At 44.4% G+C, this 25,623-nt stretch overlaps 1 protein-coding gene across 1 annotated transcript; it reads right to left on the bottom strand.

Annotated features, from left to right (window-relative positions):
- Positions 1-331: 331 nt before the first annotated feature.
- Positions 332-14,732, bottom strand: LOC136444446 (uncharacterized). Its single transcript, XM_066441993.1, has 4 exons — positions 13,908-14,732; positions 7,852-7,998; positions 2,579-2,713; positions 332-1,990 (listed from the first exon to the last, which is right to left on the bottom strand). Exons 1-4 carry the CDS (start codon positions 14,567-14,569, stop codon positions 1,708-1,710), a joined length of 1,227 nt encoding a protein of 408 aa, XP_066298090.1. The 5' UTR covers positions 14,570-14,732; the 3' UTR covers positions 332-1,707.
- Positions 14,733-25,623: the final 10,891 nt, after the last annotated feature.

The following is a 25,623-nucleotide window of genomic DNA, read 5'->3' as shown; positions in this document are numbered from 1 at the left end:
GTGGAAGGACTGACATAACAGGTGATATATCACCTTTTCAAGATGTCAACCCGGACCAGATTGCAAGGTTTGATCATCTCACACCAGGAAGGACCCCTACTCTTTTCGATATTAAGTGTGGTGGGTTCTTCAACGAGCTCGAGGTGTGGTTCTCCTCAAACACGGGACCTCCATTTAACGTCCTGTCGGCCGATGGACGTAATCATCTGCAATATCTTGCTATCCATTTTCAACTTCATAGACGGAGTATTTTTAAAAATCGAATGTTATTACTGGTCAAACGTTTATGAAATAGATCAAAGCACTTACTGACAACCATGTAAGCCACAAATAATGTTTGTCTTTATCGATTTATTTACATTGATATGATACAATGAACATATATGCGTTCCATAGGAATAAGCAATTCGGTAGTGCCAAACGTCTCTCGTATACGTATTGAACAAATCAAAAGCAAGTACAAGTACTTTTAACATTGCAGTTGCTTGGCTAAACAGCTGCGCCATCTAACGTTTGTAGGAGGTAGTACATGTGAGGTCAGCCCTGCATGTTTTGCAGTCATGGCTGAGAAACATTTCCAAGTTTTATGTCAGAGGCTGACAAAATACACGTGCCCAATACCATACTTGCGATTAGATAATGAAACATACATAGTAGAACACAATAAATAGAAAAACAGCACCAACTAACAAGAAATGGCGTTCTAAGGTTTGTAGTGTGACATATATGCATACAATAGTAATTTCGTAGGCTGTCAATACAAATGTTAATGCGCAATTCACTCAAACCGTTTTTACAGTTATGTCGCAGCCAAGTGTACAAAGCAGCCATTTTAGCTTCACATGGTGGTAACGTTACAATAAATACATGTACAGTAGATAAGGTAAGGAAAACATTGTCGAACTCTTCAAATGATATTACAGTGAACATGCAAGAATCATGCAAGCTGCCACCCGGCAGCTGTAGTGTCGTTACAGCTCGCTAGAAGTCTCTCGTGGACTATATTGTGAAGTGCTTGGGGCTCAGGGTAGAGTCTGGACTACCTCGTCTAACTTCTCATATGATCATGAGCCTCGTTTAAAACATATGATATCATATTTGGAACCCAAAGAAAACGTATACTACCTCGTCTAACTTCTCATATGATCATGAGCCTCGTTTAAAACATATGATATCATATTTGGAACCCAAAGAAAACGTATACAAGTGATGCATCCATCTAAGCAGTATTAGCTTACTGATTTCAAGAACAAAATCATTTATAAATGCAGTGTTAAACGAATCTTTTTACTAGTTTGATCTACTATCAACATTGTCCAGCAATGACGGGGCAATAATTGGCAGTCCCTTAGCTGTGCTTCATAGCAATAGACCTCTTTTTAAATCTCCCGGGACAGCGTTTGTACCAAAACGAGGCTGAAGTCGGTACGATGTGCTGATGTTGACGAATTTGGCAATGGTCATTCATGCTGCCACTGGTCACGTGTCACGTCGTAACGTTACACTGATGACACCGGTTATCTTTATATTTGGGTGACAGGTCTTAATATGCTGTTATATAGAATGATGCCATATGTTAGGAGGGATGAAAAACATTAATTGTGTGAGAGAAAGAACGTAACCCCTGATTGAGTGTAAATATAAAGGATTCAAAGTACTTTATCGATGGTGTTTCTGTTGGTAGAATGTTCAAGATACTTGATATCTCTAGTAATGATTCCTTGCGATGTTCCTTGTTGGGCCCATGAGACCACGAAGAATCTTCTTGGATTTTACTTTGCGTTTGGATGCCTTCGGTTTGTTGGACATGAATGGCGGCCTTCTCTTGGAACTTCTCTCCTCCGACGACCGGCTGTTGTTGTCGTCGTTGATATTTTTGTTGTTGTTGTTGTTTTTAATTTTCTTGTCGTCCTGGGGAATCATTTTGGACGGCTCGTACTTCATTGGTTGTCTCAGCGTGGCCACTGTTGTCATTCCGTATTTGTAGCACCTGTACAACAGAGATGGTGGGTTTTCATGAGCTCTTGGAACACTTTGGTCAGGACACATGCAATGAGTTTTTCTTTATTTTTAAACTTTTTTTATTGCATTTCAAGTATGATACAGTACATGTAGTAGGAAAACAAAGGTATACATAAAATTTAGACAGTGTAAAGACAAAAACCTAAATAATATTCCAGAACAGTTTGCAAAACGTGTTTCCTAATTCACAAGATGATTGTGTAATGTTCCCCATTTCCCAAGATGTTTTTTTACCTTTTGACATTTCTGTGCTATAATAATTTCTAACTTACAACAGGTTCTAACAAGGTCAACAAATCCTTTTAAAGAAATGAGGTTTTAAAGGTCGTTGATACAGGGATGGTCTAACTCTCATTTTTTCCCACTTTCTTTGAACCAAACTTCCGTGTTAGTTGCTGAAAGGTTGTATACATGCCTACTAAGAGTATACTGCAGCTGACACGTTCTATGTCCGTGTATGGTCCCTGTCTAATCCCTTTATTTTGTGTCCTCAGGATTTCCATTGGTAGGTGCACAAAAGCTCAATGGGAATTGAGAAAAAGTCTGCAGTACTCACCCTCCCCACCAGGAGCGCTTCAAACAGCCATGTTCCTCGTTGAGATCGAAGCACGGCGGCTGCCCGGCGTTGAAGAAGATCTTGCCGACCATGTTAGCCACGGGGTTCCTGGTCGTCTGCAGGCAGTTGTAGAATCTGTGGAAACATGAAAGAACACTTGATTAGCTACTCTCTTTCTACAAGTATGAAATTGAATATAATATCAACCGACTGGAGGAAAGAAGTTTGTATGTATGTCGATTCTGTCATCAGAGAACCTTGTATCAAACAAAATAACATTGCAAGGCACAGTTTCTACATATAACTCTACTTTATAAAATTACACCTTTTAAGGTTATACCATTTCTTATCCTATAAGCCCCACTTCCTCCCTTCAAGTCTTTATCACCTGCACATATAAAACAGGTGACAGGTGAATCAGGCTCGGGAGGTACAAACCCAGGCTAAATTGCCGAAGGCTTTGGAGAACGACTTCTCCTGATATGTAAACGGAAACGTTGCGGACTTTAAGTGTTCAGAAGTGTGTGAATAGCTTGATGGATGGCGACTACTTCCCAGTAATACCCCACACCTCGACCCGCCCCAGGAAATAACTTCCATTACGGCTTAATGAGTTTCTGCGTCTTATGAAAGGAAAAATATGTGATTATTAAGAGAAAGGTCTGTCGGGTCAAGCCGGATAGTTAGCCTAAGGAAATGTAAATACTTTTGACAGGTTTAACTTTACCGTCGATAAAAATTAAGACAGGGTTGCCCACAAGGGAACAGCAGCTGGAGCTCAAGTGAACCCGGTAGAAACCGCAGAGGAACGCAAAGATACGCGTAACGGATGTATTGCTAATCCGCCTTGTTTTTAAGACGTGAGGAAACTGACGTGAAGGTGTAACTGCAAACCTGGCGCGGAAATTAGCGCTGCCAAAACTCTCCTTTCTTCTTCCCCGTCCGGCTTCTTGTGTTCACGCTTGATGTACAAGGCCCACCCAGAAGCGACAGTCAGGGAAAGAATACGGCAAACCTCTAACCTTTCCCGAGTTTCCTCTCCCACACCTATTTGCTGTGTCGGACCAAGTAAACCTCCTTGGTCGGACGGCGCCAGGCAGTTTTCAATACGGTGATGGAGGTGGCCTTTACTGTTTCACGTATCACTGTAAGCCTGAAGTGCTATGCAGCGTGACCATGTCTGAAACAAGTCATCCATGCCAGTCTAAGAGCAAACCGATGGTTTGCATGAGAACCTCACAAAACGTCACAATATTGTTGTTTCATGTGATGGTTTAAGTGTACTAACTTGTCGTGATTTCGGACATTTTGGTATCGTGAAAAATCGTTATTCATTTTGAAAGCCTTTGTGACAAAAACTGCCACGAAGATATATGTGACGCCAACAACTATGCACGGAATGCCTAATCACCCATTGTAAAAACTTTCTTTAAAACAGGTAAAACTGCCAAACACGGCAGAAAAATGCCAAACATGTTAAAGAGGAATTTGATCTGTGGTCAACTATTCCTGCTATACTCACTACGGTTCTTTGCATTCTCTTTTTTTAAAGCGGTTGTTTCGCCCGTGTCTTGGTTGCTAGGAGACGGCCGAGACACCTGCTTGTCCCGTGCAGAGGTTTTACCTGAGCGCACGTGCCGAAGTTTGTGGTGTAAAGTTTGTCGCGACCGCCCCCGGCCGGTTACTTACCGCACTTAAAATGAGACCACCACCCTCGCAAAAACCACTAAACAGGAGTGGATAAAATGACTTCTCAGTGAAGAAGGCGCCTGTACCGAAGGAGAAACGCGATACAGATCTGTGCTTCGGGCAATTGAGATAACACTGAAACCTCTTCTTTCATTTCGTAAATGGTAAGGAGCGTTTTGAAGAACGTGATCGGGTGATTTGATTTGTTCACAGTTCTCAACAAAATCAAAGTGAATCTAACAATGCAGCGAATTTAGCGAACAGAATCAGCGTGTTCAAACGTTCGGATACCGTTACTCACGGTCTGCTAACAGGTTGTCTTTTGTACCAAGGAAGGCTTTTAGGATCTTATAGTTTCTTGGTAAAAATGACGTCATTTTTTTCAGATACAGAGGCACTTCCGTATCTTTGAAAGAGGTAAACACATTTGTTTGTTGTCAGAAACAAAATAAAACAGGTTACCAATCATCCCAGAGACACAATGTTATCTTGTCGTCTCTTCCCGAATGAAAAGGTGCGTGTGTTTATACCATTAGAATAGACCACCAACGCGCAGAGACAAATAGACATTGTCTACCCGATCATCATGATAAGGAAATACCTTGAAAGAGATACAGTGTTAACAATTACCGCTTGTTCTCCTTACAAAGTAACTTCAAAACGCTTGAATAGACTTCAAAAGGCCATCCTAACCGAAATGCGTGGAAGCTATCGGTTTGCGTAATCGTCTACTTCCAGTCAAGATTTGTGGAGAGATGTGGCCATCTCGTGACGAAGCGCCACCATGCGGCGACTTGTACAGCTGCAGCTGAGCCTACCTCATTTGAAAGTAATGTCCGGAAAAATGCTGGCTTTCTACGAACAACGAGATTGGTATTAGACCGATTACAGGGCGGTTGTTTGGTCTGAGTCGCCGAGGCCACAGTTTCAAAGGGAAAGGTCGGGGAATAATTACATCGCACGAACACAGCCTGTCATCTTACAGTCTGGATGTCACTTGACCCAGAAGGCGGCTTGCACCTGCATTAGTGACATGACACCGGTGCGGAAACCGCCGAAAATCTGCGCCTTCAAACCTGTACTTATCGCAGGCTTCATTACTAGTTTCCCTTGAAATAAAGAAAGAGAAGAAGTGGAGGCGAAGTATCCAGCAGTGTTTAGTTACAAGGCAAGGTGCTCAGAAACGGCTGTCTCCGAAATCAGCTAAATGTAGCTGACTACTTTTGGATGCTCTCATCTACATTTTTCGCGTTAAAAGCGAGTAGGAAGGATCCAAGTCCAAGCTGGCTTTTCGGTGATGTTTCACTGTGCTGATTTGCCCTCGCTTGTCAGGGTATATAAATGTCAGGCCAATTGTCTTATCTGCTAACACTAGGACTCCGAGCCCGTCCCATACCGGTTGGACGGTAGCATGCCTTTTTGTCCCCGCGCATAATTTATCGTCCTCACGACAGCGACTTAACGACTCACTGTAATCCTTTAATGCACACTGATTTACTCCATAAAAAAACTTGATTTCACGTATTTTCTTAAGGCTGACGCGACCACCTGCTAGGCTCTGGGCTAGATTTTGGGATTGCAGTTGTGGATTTTGTACACCTGGGCCGGCAGGTCATCACTCCGTACCTTAAGGGCGAATGTTACGCAGGTTTTTGGGCGGAAGGCTTTGAAGGGATGAACTGAACTGATCGGAGTTGGCAGGTCGCACCTCAAGAATATCAACCTGCATTCCTGAGAAAATAGACGCACGTTTTGTGCCACCCGAACGAATAGACAAAACAGCGGAGGAATTTCACCACGGCACTGCTTGGAAACATTATCTGACGATTACAAATGTTGTACGTACACACCTGGGGTCGTCCCCTTAAACAAACGTCAACACGGCGCGGAATGTTGCGGTCGCGTACCTGTGGTGTTCGGCACAACGTACGGCGCACAGCGGGGCGACCGCAACATGGCGAGCACTTGGCAAGGACCCAATGCAATCTTACATACGAACTTACGGCGAAGGTATCTTTGAGAGACTGTACGCTATCCCAACACATGGAAGTGTCTATTTCTTGTTTCTCTTTCAAGATTTACACTTTCAATCGTGATGTTATGAGGGAGTAGTTTTTACTACACAAGCTGACAGAATTAAAACACGAGTTACCTAACAATCCTGTAAACCAATGGTTTATTGACACCCATAGACTGCCGTTGTCGCCGTGTTAGTCCTTGTTTGTGTCTTGTATGAGCGCGACTAACGGCACCAAACAAAAAAGTGAAAAGAAAGAAAGAAAATAGTGTGGGAATATTTCGATCCGGAGGGGGTATATAATATTTAGTACATATATATGGTACACATATTTACTACAGACTTTTTAGAAAGAGCGTGGGAAAAAAGCGGGGTTCTGTTACGGGGGGCCAACGTGACTGTTTCATCCCGCATTCTATCAACAAAACCGCCGCATCACCTGCGAGAGGACGTTCTTTTCAAGCCGGCCGCAGAAGACTTGGCGACAGCCCGGGACAAAGGCGCGAACACACCGGGCACAATGTCTGGCCATCAACACTTGAAACTCAAGCGTGAGAAAATGGAGCGGCACGCGCTGACCCCACTTCGAAGGTCTTGTTGCAAGTTGAACCAGACAAACGTGCCAACAATGGATTATGAAACCACAAACAGTCCCAGACTAACATGATACCGGTGAGACGGGCCCGGCAAGGGGCACGGAGTCTTGTTTGGTCACCCACAGGACAACTAGTCAATATTGTCGGGGAAAGGGAGAATCCGACTGGGCCTTTGTTTGGGTGACGACAGGTGCGCTAAACGGTGGAACGGACGGTGCAGTTTTGTGGGGACCCTGCCCTTAATGACGTCCATCACAACACATGTTTGCAACCCTTGCTCGTGAGAACTTCGTCTCTGCTAGTCCCCAAGCAGGTGTATGACGCCGGCTTGTTTTCGCTTTTCCTTTTTGCCAGCGTTTTATATGTTTCTCTGTTAGTGCGTGTTCTTCCTTTCTGTCCACCTGTGTCTAAGAGTGCAGCAATAGAGAAAGTACAAAATGGCACAAAACCCTGCTAATCAGACCGTAGCCATACATTTCCCTGGAGATTACGTTCTTACTACTCCATGGTGAAGGAATGTCGGGTAGGGGGCGTCCTGTCAGGGTCGTATAGATCAAAGGTAGCGTACAGGAGTTCAGACGAGACAAGACGGAAAAGGAAAGATACCCCATTCACAAGAAGTCAAAACAGGCCTCCCACACCTTGTCTTCCTACTCTAATCCTTCTCCTCCTTCCGTTTCGCGCCTCCCACTTTCCTTAATCCGCTTCCTTCTCCGTAAATCCTCTCTCTCCATCCTCCTTAATATGTCATGGTAAACAATCGCTATGATCCCCGTGCTGAAGTCTACCCGTCGTACTCTAGTTTATCAATTCGCTTTTCTTTTTTCCCTTTTCCCTTTGTCTTCTTTCCTCCCACTTTCCTCTAATTTTTATTGGCCTTGTTCCCCCTCTCATCTTGTTTCCGTCCTTCCCCTTACTCTACATTCCCTCTATCTCCTCTCCCTCCCTCCCCGAGTCATGCCCAGTCTCACCTGTCGTCGCAGTCGCAGTGTGACAGCGTGTGGAAACGGTAGTTGAAGAAGCCGTATGCCGAGGAGAATCCTGGGATGCGGTGTTCGCAGTGGTCGTGTTCTCGGCAGCACTTGTCCACCTCTGCCTCCTCTCCCAAATCATCAAACCTGCAGAAAAGGGAGAAAAAGATAAAATGAATCAAGGACCTCCTTGGCCATTTGGATTAAGAAATATTTCAAGAGACAAATGTGTATTCTAGAACGGGCATGGATGACATTGAACTTTTGGACATTCGTGTTGTTTCTTAAAATCAAAAGTAGGACAGGTGTAGAAATACAGCTCTAGCCCTCGAGACTTTATTTGACTCGCAAAGCCATGAGATGTTCTCTGAGATTCAGCCTGACTAAACCAACATCCATTACTGACCCCTCTGACCTCTCGCGGTATCGTCTCTCGCGAGACGTGACATCCTACAATCTTCCTTTCTCGAAGAAGGACGGTATCTGATATCGTGGGTAAAATCTTCACTCGGGGGCGTCCTTACAAACGGTATTAACACATCCAACCTGCCATTCCCGGCATTCCAGGCAGAGCTGGTACAAAGAACAAGCCCTTGGCCAGGCCCGAGTATGTCGCCTGTGGACGCACATGTTGTCCGAAGCGTTAATCCCCAACCATATCAAACCTTTTAGAGTGGAGGAATCTGCCTTCCAGCACAAAGTACGAGGCTGTTTCGCCACTTAACAGCGAAGCCTGTCAATACAGATAATTCTCTCTCTGTTACAGAATCCGGGACATCTGCGGTGTTGTTTGGTAAGTGAGAGGGGTGTGAGCTTCAGCGTCTTGAGTGCTGTGTGGACTAAGACATTAACGCGACACCTGACAACACCTGTATGACAATCTTTGGCAATAAACTAAATCCGTCTGTCTTTTGCGTTCCAACAGAGAGAGAAGTGGTTCATGAACATTTGAAGTAGATGACATATTTAGGCATGGCTAAGCTTTGTAGGCTGTACTGATATGACAGCTGTCGTCATTGACGATAAAATCGGCCTTGATTTCGGTGACTTTGAAGCTTGTGAAGTTACCGTGATGTTAACAACTGTCCACATACTAGTACTCCCTTTTTCTTTGTCTGTTTCTCTTTATCTTTTGCTATCTTCCTTCGCTTCTCTATCTCTCTATCTATCTTCATTTCTCAAGTTAATAGATTATGATCTTGGTTTCACTTTTTCAGGACTGTTCATCCATGCCAGGGCCGGGTATCATCTGTACACAAACGATCCACTCTGAAGGAACTGGAATCCCTCCAAGGTTGCAAAAGTGGAGCACCAACAAAGGGGGCGCACCCACCCCCAAATTGTACACACTGAGTCAAAAGGCGTCCAAAAACCGACAGGGCTTTGCTAAATACCTTTAATGCCACATTACGAATTGTGCCACCTTAAGAAGATAATTCTGAGACCCTCTCGTCTTTTCTTGTACTCCCAAGAATTGGTTGTTAACCAAGCAAATACTGTCTTAAGGTATTAGTCGCGTGTGTTTGCGGTGGTCCTTTGAGGGAGTTCCGCGGGAAGGGTGGGTATTGTGAGCTCTGCCACTTTCACCTCGTGGAGTTATCTAACAATAACGTCAAGACTACTTCAAGGGGTACGCTGATAATGCTTGAGATACGAAGCTTAGACATAACTTACGCACGATTTCATCCTGCAATGTGTTGTCAGTCCTAGTAAGTCCTTTGTTGTGAATTTTCCATTCACTGATCAGCATTCAAAACATGTTAACAGTGGACAAGGACGCATTGTATTTGATTGACATGTTCGAAGAACATCACTGGGTCTTGACTGAGCATTCGTCGCCTCAACCAAACAGTTTTGGGCCAAGGTTAAATTTCAGGTTCGTGCTCCTTTGGTCATTTGAATGACAGCAAAACAAGTGGTCTTTCATTTTTCTACCAGAAAAAGGCGCGGCAATAAAATCGACCGAAAAGAAGTGAGGCAAGTTTCATAACGCTCGGTATTGACTGACTCACTGTGCTCTTGTCCTGCAAGTTCCTGATAATTGTTTGTGTCACCGCGAACATTTCTAGACGGCGTAAATTGTGCCGTGGCACGCGTGGGGTGCGTTATAGATGCCCAGATGACCTACACTTCCGTTTTTGTCTCGTTCATAAAAAAAAGATCGTTTGACTCACCCACCGTCGTATTGTTTGATCGGTAAGCCGTATATCTCCAATCCCGGTATCGGCACGATGTGACGTATTTGATCATACCACCTGTCTAAACCTTTGATCGACAGGTAAAAGACCCCCAGGTCGGAGATCAGACAATAAGTGAGGAAATAGATAATAGCGATTGTCCTTGGGGTTCTACTAATGTCTGCGGCAGGGTTGAGATCTGTTTGTTGTGGTAGAATCCGGCTTTGCTCCGGGCGGTTTGACTTTTAACATAAAACAAGCGGCAGCAACACCTGAATCAAACATCGTGGTTTTTGTGGATCAAGCCGTGGTCGGGATGCCGACATTATATAGGACACCGGAAGGGATGCTTTACTACGAGGCACTGAGAAGAGACCAAATATGTGCACGGCTCAACAGATGTCACGTTATGTCGTCTGCAGTTTCTAGCGTTGTCGTTTTGGGGGTCAAACTTGTTGTAGTGGAAGGTAATTACAAACACAGGTTTGGTTCATGGACACAGTAAAGGGCAAGTACTAGCGCCACGATACCATAGAAATCTTAGCTCGACATTGATTTTGTCAATGACTTGTTTTCACATAAACTGGGCTCCTGCAACATGACCTGAGAATACCCCTTCCCCAAATCCCCGTGACTTTCAGGACGCTTCACACATAGCATACCGGCAGGAGAAGAGTTTATCACCTGGAAGGGGTAAAGCACGCCATTGTTTATCCAGACATCGCCCATTTTCAAAGTTCCGCCAAGTGACTAGCGCCACGCGGGTTGTTGCTTACGTGATATACTACCCTGTTATTGTTTACATTTAGCTTTGTTGATTGTTTACATTCCAACGCAGGTGTGTATGGAAATTCCGTGTGCATGCTTCCACTAAAACGTGAAAACGTAATGCGTATAATTTTTTTGTAGTCTTTATTAAACGGTGTTAAACACCTCGACCACAACGAATGTCTATCTATTCACCTCTCGTCTAGTCTCCTTCCTGAGTTATTCACTGTGATCAATCATACTTTGAGACGGGACGTCGCTCCAAGAAACACATTTCCTTGATGGGCGAAAATTAGCCGGGCTGTTAGCATAACCCACATTGTGTAGCGATGGCCTTTTGCCCTTCCCTGCAGCGGGAATTCTTTAAGGAACAATGCGGGTTGGGGACAAGCTGTCCTCTCATCGGAAGTGGCGGACATGTCCTATTGTCAGCTTATCGGAGAGAATATCTCGGTGATAACGTTAACATCAGAAAGATGGCACGGCCAGCAACCGATCCCTCTCACCTGCCGAAACTTGGATAAAGAAAAATAAAACTTTCACAATGGAATTAGAAAAGTTTCTTCGTCATCTGCGAGGAAAATAAGGTAAAATTCCGATTTCCTGTTGAATATGTAGTAAAAACACATCACCAGGATTTGAACTACCGCCATTTTGAACAAAGCCTTCTGGGTATCCCTTTGCATGTGCACCTGTCGTCTGCAGACATTGCTTTTTCTGTAGCGGCGGCTTCTGTCCTCACCAGAATCCGACAAATCAGCTCGTTCATGCCCAGCTAATAGCTACAAGTGGTTGTGACGCCCGTGAGTTCGTGATCGAGGTCCGGAGTTTGTTTACTAAGCATTGAAAGGTAGATGTCAACCTCTGTTTGTTTACCGACAAAGCTCCGAGGTTGAAAAATAGCGCGCGCAGTACTAGTGACACTCACATATGAAACGGTTTACCGCTGCTTTCATCGCAGTGTAAGGGTTAACATGGTAAGACAGCACTTGCGTGAGGTATGATTTTACTGAATGAAAAACAAGGGATGACAAGATATGTCGTCCAGATGCGAGTGACAAGAGTATACCTTTGTCGGGATGTAACCTGAACATGAGGTTGTCCGTCTAAGGCTATGAGGTGAAGAATTCACCTGTTTGTAGTTGACATGTCACTAACGGAGTGAAATAATTTAGTAAAACCCAAATTTCTTTTGCAGATGAACCGTAAGATTGTGCGACGGTTGAACGGTATAATGACAGATGACTCTAACACCTAATTTGAGATAGTATCTCAGAATCAACAAACATGCTTTCTTCGGGTGTAAGACGATATCGTCTCGAGAAGCAGGGGACTGTAAATTAATGGTTCTGAGCCGGGCAGACAGAAGGAGCAAGGCGGGGAAATAGCGTTCATTCCCAGTGTCAAAACGTCCAGAGTTTGTTTAACAACAAAACGACATATCTTTGCAATTCCAGACGATAGCATCTAAACGTAAACAGGAGACGTATCTGGGGAATTCAGCAGCACGCAACGAGACAGAAGACAATATCCCGTCGGGGAGGAACCTTGCAGAGTTCAAGTTCGTGCCTGAAAACTTGAGAATCCTGCAATGTCGTCTCGTAGCAAGGTTATCTCCCAAACTTGCACGCTATCCTGGCGACCCAACCCTAACTGTGAAGGACGAGGCAGGCGGACAAAGTGAAATGCAAAATTGTCGACAAAACACAGAAAAACAATTAGATTCAAGGAGGAGGAAGGAACTATAGCCCCCTGGAATTCCCAGTTGCGCCATCTACCGACCAGGACTTAATAATTCTCCCCCACAATCACGCATGTTCTATCAAATGTTGGACGTGAATTTGCCATACTATCAAGACAACATCAAAGCGGGTCGCGGGAGCGGTCATAAAAATTCCAAACTTTGGCTACTCTTATCTTCATGTCTCGTCTAAAGTCTCCCAGACTCGTACATACGATGTAATTTTGTCCTCGTTAAAAGGCACAGGCCTCGGGGCCCGCACAACCGCAATGTTGTGACAAGGGCTTAGAATGGAGAAGATTCACAGAGCTGTTGGCATTGGGCCAGAACTTGCCCCAAGCTGCCCCCGCGATGTTACTAAGGGCGGAAAACCCCGCTAATAATCGGTGCACAGCTTATTTGTAGAGTGGAGAACAGCCCCTCGCTGGACGGGTTACCCGCCTGGATGTGATGACAGACATCCGCGTTACGCTAAGGAAACGTTTGGAGAAGAAATAAACCCGAGCTGACTCGGGCTACCCCCACTTGCTTTTCTTGCAGACAAAACCTTTCGATTCATTGGAACGATGTCCGTGAAATTTTTACATAAGCTGTTCAAATAGGCAGACCTACAGGCGGACTTCCCTGCAGGTGGATGCGGGGACGGTACAAAAACTACGCCGGAGGGTGGATGGAACAAGGCCACAATTTAAGAGACAGTTCGGAATGGGTAGCAAACGTGTACAGAATCATTAACTACTAGTTACGGTCTTCTCAAAGGGCTAATCTTAGACTGTAGTGTATAGAAGTGCAGGAAATGTATGGTTACATTTTCTACCGAGTAGTGGAAGTGTATTAAGATGAAACAGCAAATTTGAACATGTAACACAAATTTGATGTCCTTGACGAGAAAACAGTAGAGACTGTCGACTGCGACGAAAACAGATCAACTATACACCACATGTTGTCTTTAGAGGAAAGTTGCCCGGCTGCTTGTCCATTCTTATTAAGTTGACATACCTGGTCGTCTCGCCCTTGAGGCACGTTTACGCCGCGCAGCGCGGGTAAAAGCCGGCAGGCAGGCACTAACAATCGGTACAGTCTTTTCAGACGTGGCCAGAGCGCTTCTGTCACTTTGTTGACGGGGTAAATCAAATTTTGTACCCACACAATTCATTACGGAAGGCTAGAGGTTGGATTACTCCGCATTATTTCTGCAACACTTATGTCAGTGGCGAGTCAGTCATTCGTATTTAGTGTATCCAACCCTATTTACAAGCTGTCACCTAGTTTGTGACAAATATTACAGTTTTCCAGGAGAAAAGGCATTAACACATAATGCAATTACAGACACAGGAAAGTTAAGTCGCAAGAAAGGGGAAAAGACTTACTTGGATGCCATGTCACCGGCTCCGCACCATTTGGTCCCGGGGTAGATGAGCCAGCTGCCGGCGCGCTTGGTCCGGCCGCCGACGTCTCTCTTCTCCTGCTGCCGGTGCATCTCTCTCTTCACGGCCTTCTCAAACTCCCGACACTTCCCCTTCGCCGTCTTGAAGTCCACCAGGGTTAAGATGTTGGACACGAGGCCCTCGCTGCCGTCGGCCACAAGTGGGGAGAACTCGGTCCACAGGTAGTCCTTCCGGAGGGAGTCCGACCCCGAGACGAGCCCTCTTCGGACGGCGTCGTCTGTCATCGTGGTGCCCTCGGCAAGGAACGAGGCGACGAAGCCGTCGATTGCGTCCCGGTCTTCCCTGACGTCGCAGTCCCTGACCACGCCGTCCCCGCCGTACACCGCCTGCGTGAAGAGCCGGCCGTCGGTCACCTGGCGGAACCTGATGTCCGCCGTGGGGGTGCGGGGCGTCCCTTCGGGCAGCACCACGGAGGTCTCCCGAGAGAAGACGCCGTCCTTCACGACGCTCAGCACGCGCTCGCCGTCTCCGCTCACGCTCACGTTAAAGTAGAACGCGGACGGAATCAAATTCCTGGCAAAAACGCTCTCAACGACGACGAAAAGCACGGCTACTGCCACTTGGCGCCCTACAGTAATTGCCATGACTGCTATTTAGTAGTCGGGTCTAAAAGTCGTGTCCACAGCCACTATATATAGACAAGGCTTAAGAATGCAAATCCACTGTTAGCTACGCGAGGCGTGCAGTAGGCAGCTCTGCTCGGTCTCGTGTAGCGCCTGGCCTCCCGCCAATATATATACCCCCAGCCCGGTCACCCGATAACGCCCAGTGTAATGCTATTCATGACAGGTAGGTAATTACCTCTCAGACCGCTCCAGGGAGGGTTTGGGGGTGTCAACGTACCCACATGACGGCAGGCCGCAAGACCCACGCCGATTGGCTGGCTGGTCAGAACACATAGAAACAGAGAACGTGTTTGAAACATTTTTGAATGCTTACGGGACGTTATAAATGTTGCTAAGGAATGTGGGGTGACACAAACACCCACGTGGCGGGAAAAAATAAGCGTTACCTGTTCGGAAAAATCAGAAAAACTAGACAATTTAATCAAGGTAATGACATGAAAATCGATATCGTGTGGCGTTTTCAACAGGCAAGAATACCGATAAATGTGAAATATCAAAATAAAACTTAAAATCTAGAGAAAATGCCAGACAGGAAATGACAACACAACAATCAACACGTGCACGTAACGTTCCGTCGTTGACAAGGAGAGTGTTGATGTAAGTTGAGAATTATTTATGTGAAGTACACCACGTAACCTTCATGAGCATATCTTAGTGATGACGGAATTTGACGACAATATCTACAAACTATGAAGATGTAGGACGCTGTTTTGATAGCCCACACATTCTTTTATGTCACGGGCAAAACACTTTATTTGTCAAAAGTACAAAGTTCCTGAGCGGACGAAATTCCAAACTCTCAAGGGCTTCCGAGGAGTCACGGAAATAGACGGTTTTTGCCGAACTCGAGTGGATTGAAACCACGCTGCCATCCGCTTCCTGCATCAGAACAAAAACTTCTGATGTCGCCCAAAGTTTTCATATTTACGATACAGGAAGAAAGCTGCTCAGGTCTTGGACAAATACATAGCCATTTGTACGGGATTGAAACAATGTTGCCTTGCACATATACATTTCTATATCGACCGTCGTGGATAAGCATTGACAATGATACGTAATAGATAAAAAGCTAGTGCGTATTGATAACTAACAAAACATTTTACGAACGTCATAGATAAATCAAGGACAAAATCATCCCAAAATTTACCATCATTTTCACGTCACAGAAACGTCACATACAAATGTGAGTACTGATCATGACCTCAGATTCCAATACAGCCCTTTACGTAAGAAGATCCGCTATCGTATGATAACATTCCTACACGTTCTATCATCATACAGGCAGATTTCTTATCTATTATTCTGTTACGACTTGGACATAGCCCAAACCATGACGTTCGTGATTAAAACGAGGAAGCCGTACCCGGAAAATAGGGTAGAAACAATGCTTCATCGTAAAAATGTTAGCTTGTCAACTCTGCCATATTTACAACCGCTTACACCGCAGTTCATACAGACTTTAATCTCTGCCCCTCCTACATTTAAAAGATAAAAAAGGGCAAGTCCTTATCAAAATATCTCCAGATCAGGGTTGAACCATAGAGCACAGTTAGGAACACCCAGAATAAAGGGAAAGCCGCCCACTTTTCCTCTGTTTGTTTTTAGGTTTCCGACTGTCTGCCCTTGTGGCGACATGTTGTCACCATCTTATATAGGTCACAATTCCTGAACCAGACGGGTAAAATTGAAAATAAAAGATTGTATTGACTTCTTGTCGCTTCAAGGCGGAACTGATAAGCCACTTCTTAGTACTGCGGATCCTGTTTGAGGCCTTTCACGAAGAGACAGAGAAGAGAGTAAATCACAGAAAATTAAGACAGAACCACGGAGCATTGTTCTCGACTTGATGGGTCACAACAGCCCACCAAAGACGACCCAGCTAACAGATGTCACCACGGATATACAGAAATTCCCCGGGGTATAACAGACAAAGGGGAGGGACAATTTTAAATCTTGTTGCCCTGAGAGGTAGGAAGTTTTCGGGACATACGAACAGGTCTCCCTCCTACGACTCGGGACGATACTTGAGAAGTTTGGTCGCACCAGAACCCCTCCCACCTAGTGACTTCCTTCCTCTCCAGACGACACTACGACTACATGACTGTACAATTATATCGTTAAACATGGTCACAAAGTCTTTTCCAGACTACATTAGGAACATTTCCACGGCTATTTGCAAGGCGACCATTGCACTTTTAGTGAATTAACTTCTCTTAGAGTCGAGACAAGGCGGTTCAGACGTCGAATAGTTTAACCTTCGGCTGACCTCAAGAGACAATGGTGGGTGACAGGAAGAGGGGGGGGGGCACAGGGACATTCAGAAACAAACAAGTTTCAATGATACTTGGCCTTGACATCCTCATAACCTGCTATCAAGGTCCCAGGCAAACGTTTTAGCATCATGGAAATAATAATCTAGCCTAAATAGGGAGAGTCGAATAAAAGTTGGACTGTCGCCCTGGAAGAGAAAAACAGGTGTTTCAGTTCTTCCCACCATTTTTAAAACATTTTTAGGGTATTTTTTATTTATTTTAGCTGTGTGAACGTATCTTTAGGATATCTGTTATCATTCGTTTATCCATTTTCTGTTTCCTTGCTGTTGTTTAGTAATATAAAGCATCGTCGTCGTTGAAAAGTTACATATGCCTTGAAAAATCGTTATGTATAATGTAGCTCTATTGTACTCCGAGGAAGATCGGTTTCCTCTCTTTATAATTAAGGCAAAAGGCTCTTTTTTCTTATCCCCCCTAATATTCCGAGAAGCACTGTGATTGTGGGAGGTCCAAATGAGGAGAAAGCTATCCCCACTTATCAACTACCCGGCTGTCAGTTTGAATCATTTGGACACCTCCGCCATGTTGTAAATGACCCATAATACTTTCCTCCCTCACACCTGTAGGAGTTGGTGCGGCACGTGACCTTCCTATGACCCCCCGCTGTGTCGTGGGAGGTCTGACAGAAGTTGGGAGACGAAAAAAAAGCTAACAAAATGTTAGGCGATAAATTGCTCTGACATTTGATCACTTTCCACCTTATTGGAGGAGTAACCAACCATATAAACTGTTGTAACCGAGACAAAGGAAAGGGAGGAGTTCGTTGGACATTGACTTTTATCTCGGTTGATTTGAAAATATAGTAAAACGGCTCCCAACTAACTGAAAATGTATAAGACATATGTCACCATGATAAAGACAGCAATGCAAACAATATTCTTACTCTCTCTGTAGATCTGTGAACTCTGAAAATGTTTTACGTTTTACTATTTCTGTTCCATCCGCCACAGATGAGTCAAAACTCTTGCGTATACAAAAATCCTGGCCTTGACACCTTTTACTCAAATCGAAATCACAAAAGTGACCAACCATACTGCATCGCAATCCCTATGACTGATTTTTATTAATTCAAAATCCCCAAAGAGCTGAGGAGTTGAGGATGTTGTGTTATCTAAGACCTTGAACGGAAAGCATTTGATACATTCCAAGGTCATTCTTTCCTCCCCCAACTTTAGCAATGGGAGGTCTGGATCAGTACCGAATGCCGCAACAGATAAGATCTCTGACCAGTCGGGACACGGTCGCAGTCTCGCAGACGATACAAGAGAAAACACAAATCTCTCTCATTTCGACATTGACGGAAAGGTAGTGAAGATACCTAAGCTGGGTCGGACGCTACTTTCTTCCTGGGAGGTCCTGCTGTCTCCAGGAATAAAATATTCCTCGGAGCGGTTGAGTGAAAGGAAACCCGCGGATCCTTGCACCCTCTCCCCCTCCTTCGCATTAAAGGAGTCCACAGGACGAAAGGGCACGAGAAAGGACACCGAGACGTCGTCGCACAGTGTCAACATCGCAGACAATGTCACAACTGTTGGTTGTATTTGTAGAATCTTACCCAGAAAATTATTAGCGAAAGAAATTGCAAGTGGTTCACCACCTTGCAAGTTTTGTACATTATCGTTTAATCGTTCCCCTCGCAGGTCATTCAAGCATGTTCAACGAACTTAAATGTATCCAAATTAGTTTTATTCCGACCACAGCGCCCTGAGGCACGTGTGTTAGTCACAACCATGGTGGTATATCACTTCACCAAAGAACGTTTTCCCCGAGCTTGTCTACTTCGTAGGATACCAACGCACTGAAGGAGTGGACAAAAGCTTTGGTGAAGACAATTTGTAGTAATTCACTAAACTGCTGGCATTTTCTGAGACGCAATTTGATACACCCGTGCATTAGGCAGGGCTGTAAGTGGAAAAGTTGATGTAATGAAGGAATAAACGGAATATAATGACCGATGAGGTGACCCCTGACCTCAGGAGAGCCGTTTCTCGTTGGGAGGTCCCAAATTGCTCACATAAAAGTTCGGTCCGTCTGCAGGTGTGAAATAAGGGCAAACCGCATCACCTGGGAACCCTGGCGGTGGCGCGGCCATCATTACGCACAGCGAGGGGCCGCATCAATACGGTGATTTATGGGGACGGACTCAACAGGTGTGTTGATGGGAGACGTCACACAAAACAGAGATGGATGGATATGCGAAAGAACGAAAGAATGAGCGACTGTAGACAGACAATGCATTGCTGACTGTGAGTGATGACGAACGAACGAGGGAAATGAAATGGAAGAGTACAAGAGTACATGTCACTGACCACCCTCATCACCCATTCTTCGTAGAGATCAAAATAACATACAGTTGTTCATTCATTTTCCTTTCTTTCATCGTCAACTTGCTTAGAAGAAACTGAAGAATGCTCAGAAAAGGCGTGACTGGAGAATCATCTAGGACATGGTGTCTGTATGCTGATACTCGTCGTCTCACATCGATGACCTCTGTCCGACATGGAGCGACCCAGCTCCCCCTGCGGAAGGATCATCATACCTTTGTTGTCTACATCTGCGCATATTGAGCAGCGGGATGGAAACCTGAGACGAAGACGGGGTTTCAAAAATGCTGTAATTTTGTTGATATCAACGCGAGCCAAAACATACAGGAAATGAATTGCGTTCCCCGAGCAATGGGACCGGTAACCGCGCTCAAAAAGCTTGATGGAAGAATGGAAGAGGTGAGGCTAGGACGTGCAGCAAAAAACGTCGCTAAATTAATTTTAAGATTGGACGGATGCCAGATAAGTGACTGACATTGTCTTAAGTCCACATAGGTACAGGTGGACATTAACAAAACGCACAAAAGTCTGGAACTACTTTCTTGTTTACTACGCCCCTGCATGTTCAAATGTGACCTTGACGTCCGGGCAGCTGTCAGGTGTAAAACGTCACGACTGGCTCGGGCACGGCGTATTTAAGACTGTCAACGGTTTCTAATATCATGCCTGGGACAAAAACAAAAACAGGGCCTATGGCTTACGTTTAAATGCAACATGTGTGATGGTGAAATATGTACAGACGTTTCATCGTGTCCTCTATCAGGGTTATTTTCATTTCTTGCATTTTTCACCATGAAAATGCTACACATTGATGATAGTCTTACCCAATCATTTAATTAAATGAAAAATAACAACAAAGGCTTTGAATTCTATTACACATAAATCACTTGTTTTGTAAGATGATCTTTTGGGGGTAAGATGGCCGCCAGGGAATTCTTACAGAACAAACGGTGGATCAGCCGGAGTATGACATGACATTTCCGGTTGAAATCATCTCAGCCTTTTCACCTGTTATCAGTCTGGATCCTCCAGATGATACCAGTAAGCGCAACTTATCTTTGTCTTCCATACTACTTTCTTCACCACACCATGACAACCTACCACCCAAATACGATATTTCAGAAGATAGCTGCATTCCGTCAGAATGAAGTACAAAGTGAACCACACAGATTGTCGCTAGAACAGGTCCTGAGCTGCTATCTTGTCTGTAATCAAAACGTCTGCAGGCGGCAGGCAACAGTTGGGTTCACAAGCTGGGATGTGGGAAGGGGAGATTCATTTTATAGCACTGGAAGGGATGATTATGCTTTACATGAATTGTATACTTTCATCCTAGTGAAAGATATTGATGAATGTGTGTGTGTGTGTGTGTGTGTGTGTGTATGTGTGTGTGTGTGTGTGTGTGTGTGTATATGCGAGTGTGTGTGTGTGTGTGTGTGTGTGTGTGTGCGCGTGTGTGTGTGTGTTTGTATGTATTTGTGTGTGTCGGGTGATCACTATATCCTTTCTGTTTTGCTGCTAGACTGTTTGGTGGGTTTTACTAACTCCCAGCGGAGGAAGTGACCGTTGATCCCTCCACAATACCAGCATTCGTCACAAGAAATAACGTTTTGTCTTGTTATAGATCAGCGGTAGAACAGGGATTTTCCTATCTTTTATCCATTCAACATCATCATCATCATATTAACTATCAGCATATTATATTGAACACATTATTGACTCTACAGTGACCACCTGTTCGTGGAACCAACAATATCAATTCAAAGTTACATCTCTAAGCAGATGTAGGGTCCGGGTTTCGGTGTTTTACGCGTGTATTTGCGTCATTTAGTACGTCGTTTTAGTAGCGCAACGTTTTAAAAATCTTCCCCTTCTCCTACATCTGCTTGTAGATAAGACACAACGAACAAGGAGCAAGGGAAAATATATCATACAACTGCTTCAACGTCGCGTTACACCTACAAAATTTCTTGCCATTAAACAGAGATTCAGAAACTTAAATCTCAAGAAGTAGCTTCAGGGTCCGGGAAGTTTGTACACATATTAGTATTGAATACCTGGCTTACGTTTGGTGTTTACTAAAATATTCCTTTACCCCCCAACGGCCCTGCACACAAAGCAATTACTCACGCGTTTACCAGGTAATCATCACATTTAAAACATACCTACGTGTAACTTTTCTACTCAATAGATACCCAAAACAACGCCAGGTATGTTTTGTGTTCATGGGAGCGTTGATTTCATGACTATCTCACTAATTAGAAAATGTGGATAAGACCTAATCTCGTTAATTGCGCGTTTGCCCTTTAGCGTTTTTGTTGGAATTCGGAATGATGGTGCCACTAATGGTGTTATTGCTGTAGCGTTTAGATTAACATCTCCTCCAACACACTTTTAAGAGCTCCCTGGTCTGGAGACAGTTTTAAGTACAGGTGAGACGCCCTTAAAGATGGGACTGGGGTTTATCATGATGACAGTAGCTAGTTGCACAACGATGCGAGGAATTCTCTCGTATCCGCTTGTTACTTAATCTTCTCCCTTAAATCTGCAAACCGTCAGCATTCAAAGATAAGCGAACAATTTTGAACAGGTAGGCAATCCGGTTTTGCAGCGGGGAGGTAATGTAGTTTTACCTCACAGACAAACTGCGCAAAGAGGAGGGCGTGGTGTTGTCCTGTCTTGTTTGTTTGTTTGGAATTCTGGGCAACAAATGGTTTTGTTTGTTTGCACTTCATTAGGCAGTTATCAATAACAAACAAATCATTAAACTGCCTTGTTTACGTTACTGTGCATGTACTGAGCCAGGCTGATGGTACTTTTCTTTACCTTAATACCAGGTGTGACAGCATCTTTTATCTTACCTTATCACAGGTGTATCTACCTGCTTTTAAGTCCTCCCACCCACGTTGATAACATTTTGATTGACGCAGTTCAATCTTTATCTTCTTTTGTTTTCTGTTTTTGTCCGGTAGAAAAACGATAATCATCGGAAAAACAACATGAAGTCAACACATCCAGGATTAACACATAAACTTTGATTATTGTCTGAAATGGCCTGGATTTATAACTAGTGGTATAAAGGTTACAAATATACAGGATTCTTATCACTGTAACAGTTACATTCAGGGAGATTGTTTGTCGGTAAAGGTAAAGGTAGTCCCATAGCCTTTTCGAGGCCGTAGGGGCAGTGGGTTGTTATCCACGGTGTCTAGGGCTCAGTATTGGAATGCATCCCTCTCCTTCTACCGCCATTTACCTCCCCAACCGAAGTCAGGTGCCCATTTTTACACCTGGGGGGAGCGAGGAAAGTCGTGCAAAGTGCCAAGGGCACAACATCGGTGACATGTCAGGGGATTCGAACCCAGGATCTCTAGATCTGGTTTGCTTGTTGATACTCCAGATGACCTCAACACGCATACTTGAGGTCAGAGAATGGAAGTTCCGTTAAGGTAAATGCGGTGATGGAGAAGGGTTTCATATTGTCTACTTTATCATCAACTGGTGTTGCTTTTAAAAGTAGCTCACAGGAATATGGATCAAATTCCGTAGATACAGAGGGCGGGGGTTCGAACCGCGCTCGGACACGCGGTGTTGGAGTTGCATCAGTGATCGGATGGTTAAGCCTTCTGTCACGTGTATGCGACAGCCTCTGACGTCAAACCCCTGCACGTTAAAGAACCCAGCACCCCCAAAAGAAGGGGAGGGAGGTCCTGTGTGTTCTATTATTTATATTACACGGCCCATACCTTCTCTCCCGTCACTCGATGACCAATGGTGATGACCAACGATCAGTGGGTAGCAGACACTGGTTAATAGTCATCTAACATCATGAAAGCACTGCTTATGCTTGGTTTAACAACATGTGCGACGTACCACCACGTGGTAGCTTACGCATAAGCATACACTGCCTTCAATACTTCCCGACCGCCATTCTGATGTATGTTTCAGACAAGTCTATACTTTTAGAGGTTTGAACTAGAGCACTAATAGTCACTTTCTTTTTTTGCGGCTTGAAAGGAGCATTCCTCACATACGTGGCTCAACATGAAAGGTCCGTCTACACCTAACCTGTGGTTAGTTACTAATCACTACTGCTAATTACTATGATGAACAAACCGCATCGGAACGCAAAGTCGGAAATGGCCTTGTATACAAAATGCACCGGTCATCATCCGCAAGTTCCTTCCTTTTTTTACAAAGTTATAATTAGGAAGGGAATGGAAAAGACGTGGCATCTAGTTAGAAAGGAAGTCACCTTTTTGGCTTTTTCTTTTATCCGTGCGTCCTCTATCATTGCCTCTTTGTCGCAAACCTTCTAATCAGTCGGGAGCCGCCGTTATTACGGCGGAGGTTGACGACATTTACCGAGCATGACGTCACCAGCAGACGATCTCCGGACCAGTGTTCTCATCAGCAATGCCAAAGACAGATATTCCGAGGTGCTTCCGCAAGAGTTTCGTATATCATACGTCCTTCTTAAGAAAATCAATAAATCTTTGTGTTAGGAACAAGATGATGAATGGGTTTTGTAATAATTTCCGTTGGGATAGGTTGTTCAAAATCGGTAAATGCCTAACGCCGACTTTGATACATTATATGTCGGTAAACATATAGCACTTACTGTGAGGGGAACGTGTTTGGTTAACTGAGGCTGACACCACTTTCAGAGGATCTGTAATCCGCAGTTCCTGTCTGATACGGGATATAGCCAGTTCTGGTGCGTATACGGGGCAGCAGTGACGAAGGCGTTTTGAATTCAAGGCTCGCGTTTCAGGTACGCAGCCCGGCGACTCTTCAGTTTTCCTTCCGTTGCGAATAAACAATGCACAACACATCTTCTGATCACTACCTTACGTGTCTTGCACTAATGTTCATTTCCTAAACTGGCGCCGTACGATCAGACCACACGTAAAGGAAGTTGGGCTTTCAGACTTTTGATAATAATAAGCTTTTTTCATTCAGAATTTCGCATCATATTGTAATCTAATGACTAGAAGTAGAATGCGACCGAAAGGCGTCCCGATAGACTTTAGAATAAGTCAAGTAGCCAACGTGTATTTATCAAGTCCGTTGACGTCAACAACTGCAACAAATCGTAATCTTAAGATAGATCTGTCCTTCAAGTCTATTGGGGTGCATCTAGTCTCCAGCTCTCTTTCCTTCCAACTTGAGATCAAAGACAAAATTGCTAAAATACTACATCTGCACATCATCGATTGCTCTTTTGTCGTTTCTAAGGATCGTTCAAATTGTTCAAGCGCGAAGTTGAAATGGCAGTTTTCGTGACTGTTGAAGACGTCATACCTTCTTTCATATTCATTGTGTATGACTTCCCTTTTGGCCCACTTCCCACATTTTTAGTCTAATAAAACAGTTATGCTCGACCAGCTCTCTTCAAACCACAGACAGGCGGTACATCACCAAATTAACCACAAGCATTACCTCATCTTTTCAACAGGTGCACACAAGCGACCCCTCCCCTCCCACAAAGCCACAGAAAGAAAAGCGCGTCCTCGTTCCCTCATCTGAACATAATTGGGCTGAGCGCTGCCCTCTAATTATTCATGTCATCGAACATGTCAAATCTTTAATCATGTGGATTAACTTTCCTGTCAGAAACGCTGAGAGGAAGTGATTTCATTTCAGGCTTAATGAATCTACTCTTAGCAGGAGGTTTTCGTCAGCTTTCCTTTAAGAGTGTGTTAAAAGCTTGCCCTATTATAAATATCCCGATGTGTAGGTGTATGACTTCTGGCTTGATGTAGTTCCTTTGAAGGCTGTGTTAGGAGCTGGACGGTGCTTATTACAGAATGAGACCACTGGGTCTGGAGTTTGTCCTAGGGGCTTAGAAAAACGTCGTCTGAAGGCAGAATGGGGTCGTCCTGGGATAGGAGCGGCACAGACCCTGTGTCAGAACACATCGACCGTAAAATTGATAATCCAAAATAATTAAAAACTGCTCGATTCTTACACAGCCGGAGTCTGGACACTTAAATCACACTGTAAGAGCTATAATCCTTATCTCAATAAGCGACGCATATATGGTTTTTCACAAAACATTGTTGAATTTCGTTATCAGTGAGTTTATCGGTGGACAAGTTTACACAGCTGTCATAACTGTTTCTAGTCATCTTTTGTCGGCAACGTCGACAATGTATGTACTTGATCATGAGTCTGTGGATTTGTCTGGAGCATCGACAGAGGACCAAACATCTCTGTACTTTGGCTTGAAGTTAGTTTATGATAGAGGTTGGGGAGCAGTGCTTTATTAAACCTACAAGCACGGGGTCCCAAACTTTAAGTCACCATCATTATGTCCGCTACGTTATAAGTTTACATCCCGCCAGAAGCCTTA

Source organism: Branchiostoma lanceolatum, chromosome 1 (assembly GCF_035083965.1).
Source record: "Branchiostoma lanceolatum isolate klBraLanc5 chromosome 1, klBraLanc5.hap2, whole genome shotgun sequence".
Lineage (NCBI taxonomy): Eukaryota > Metazoa > Chordata > Leptocardii > Amphioxiformes > Branchiostomatidae > Branchiostoma > Branchiostoma lanceolatum.
Note: the sequence above shows the minus strand (reverse complement) of the source record. Positions and strands in the feature narration are given on the sequence as shown.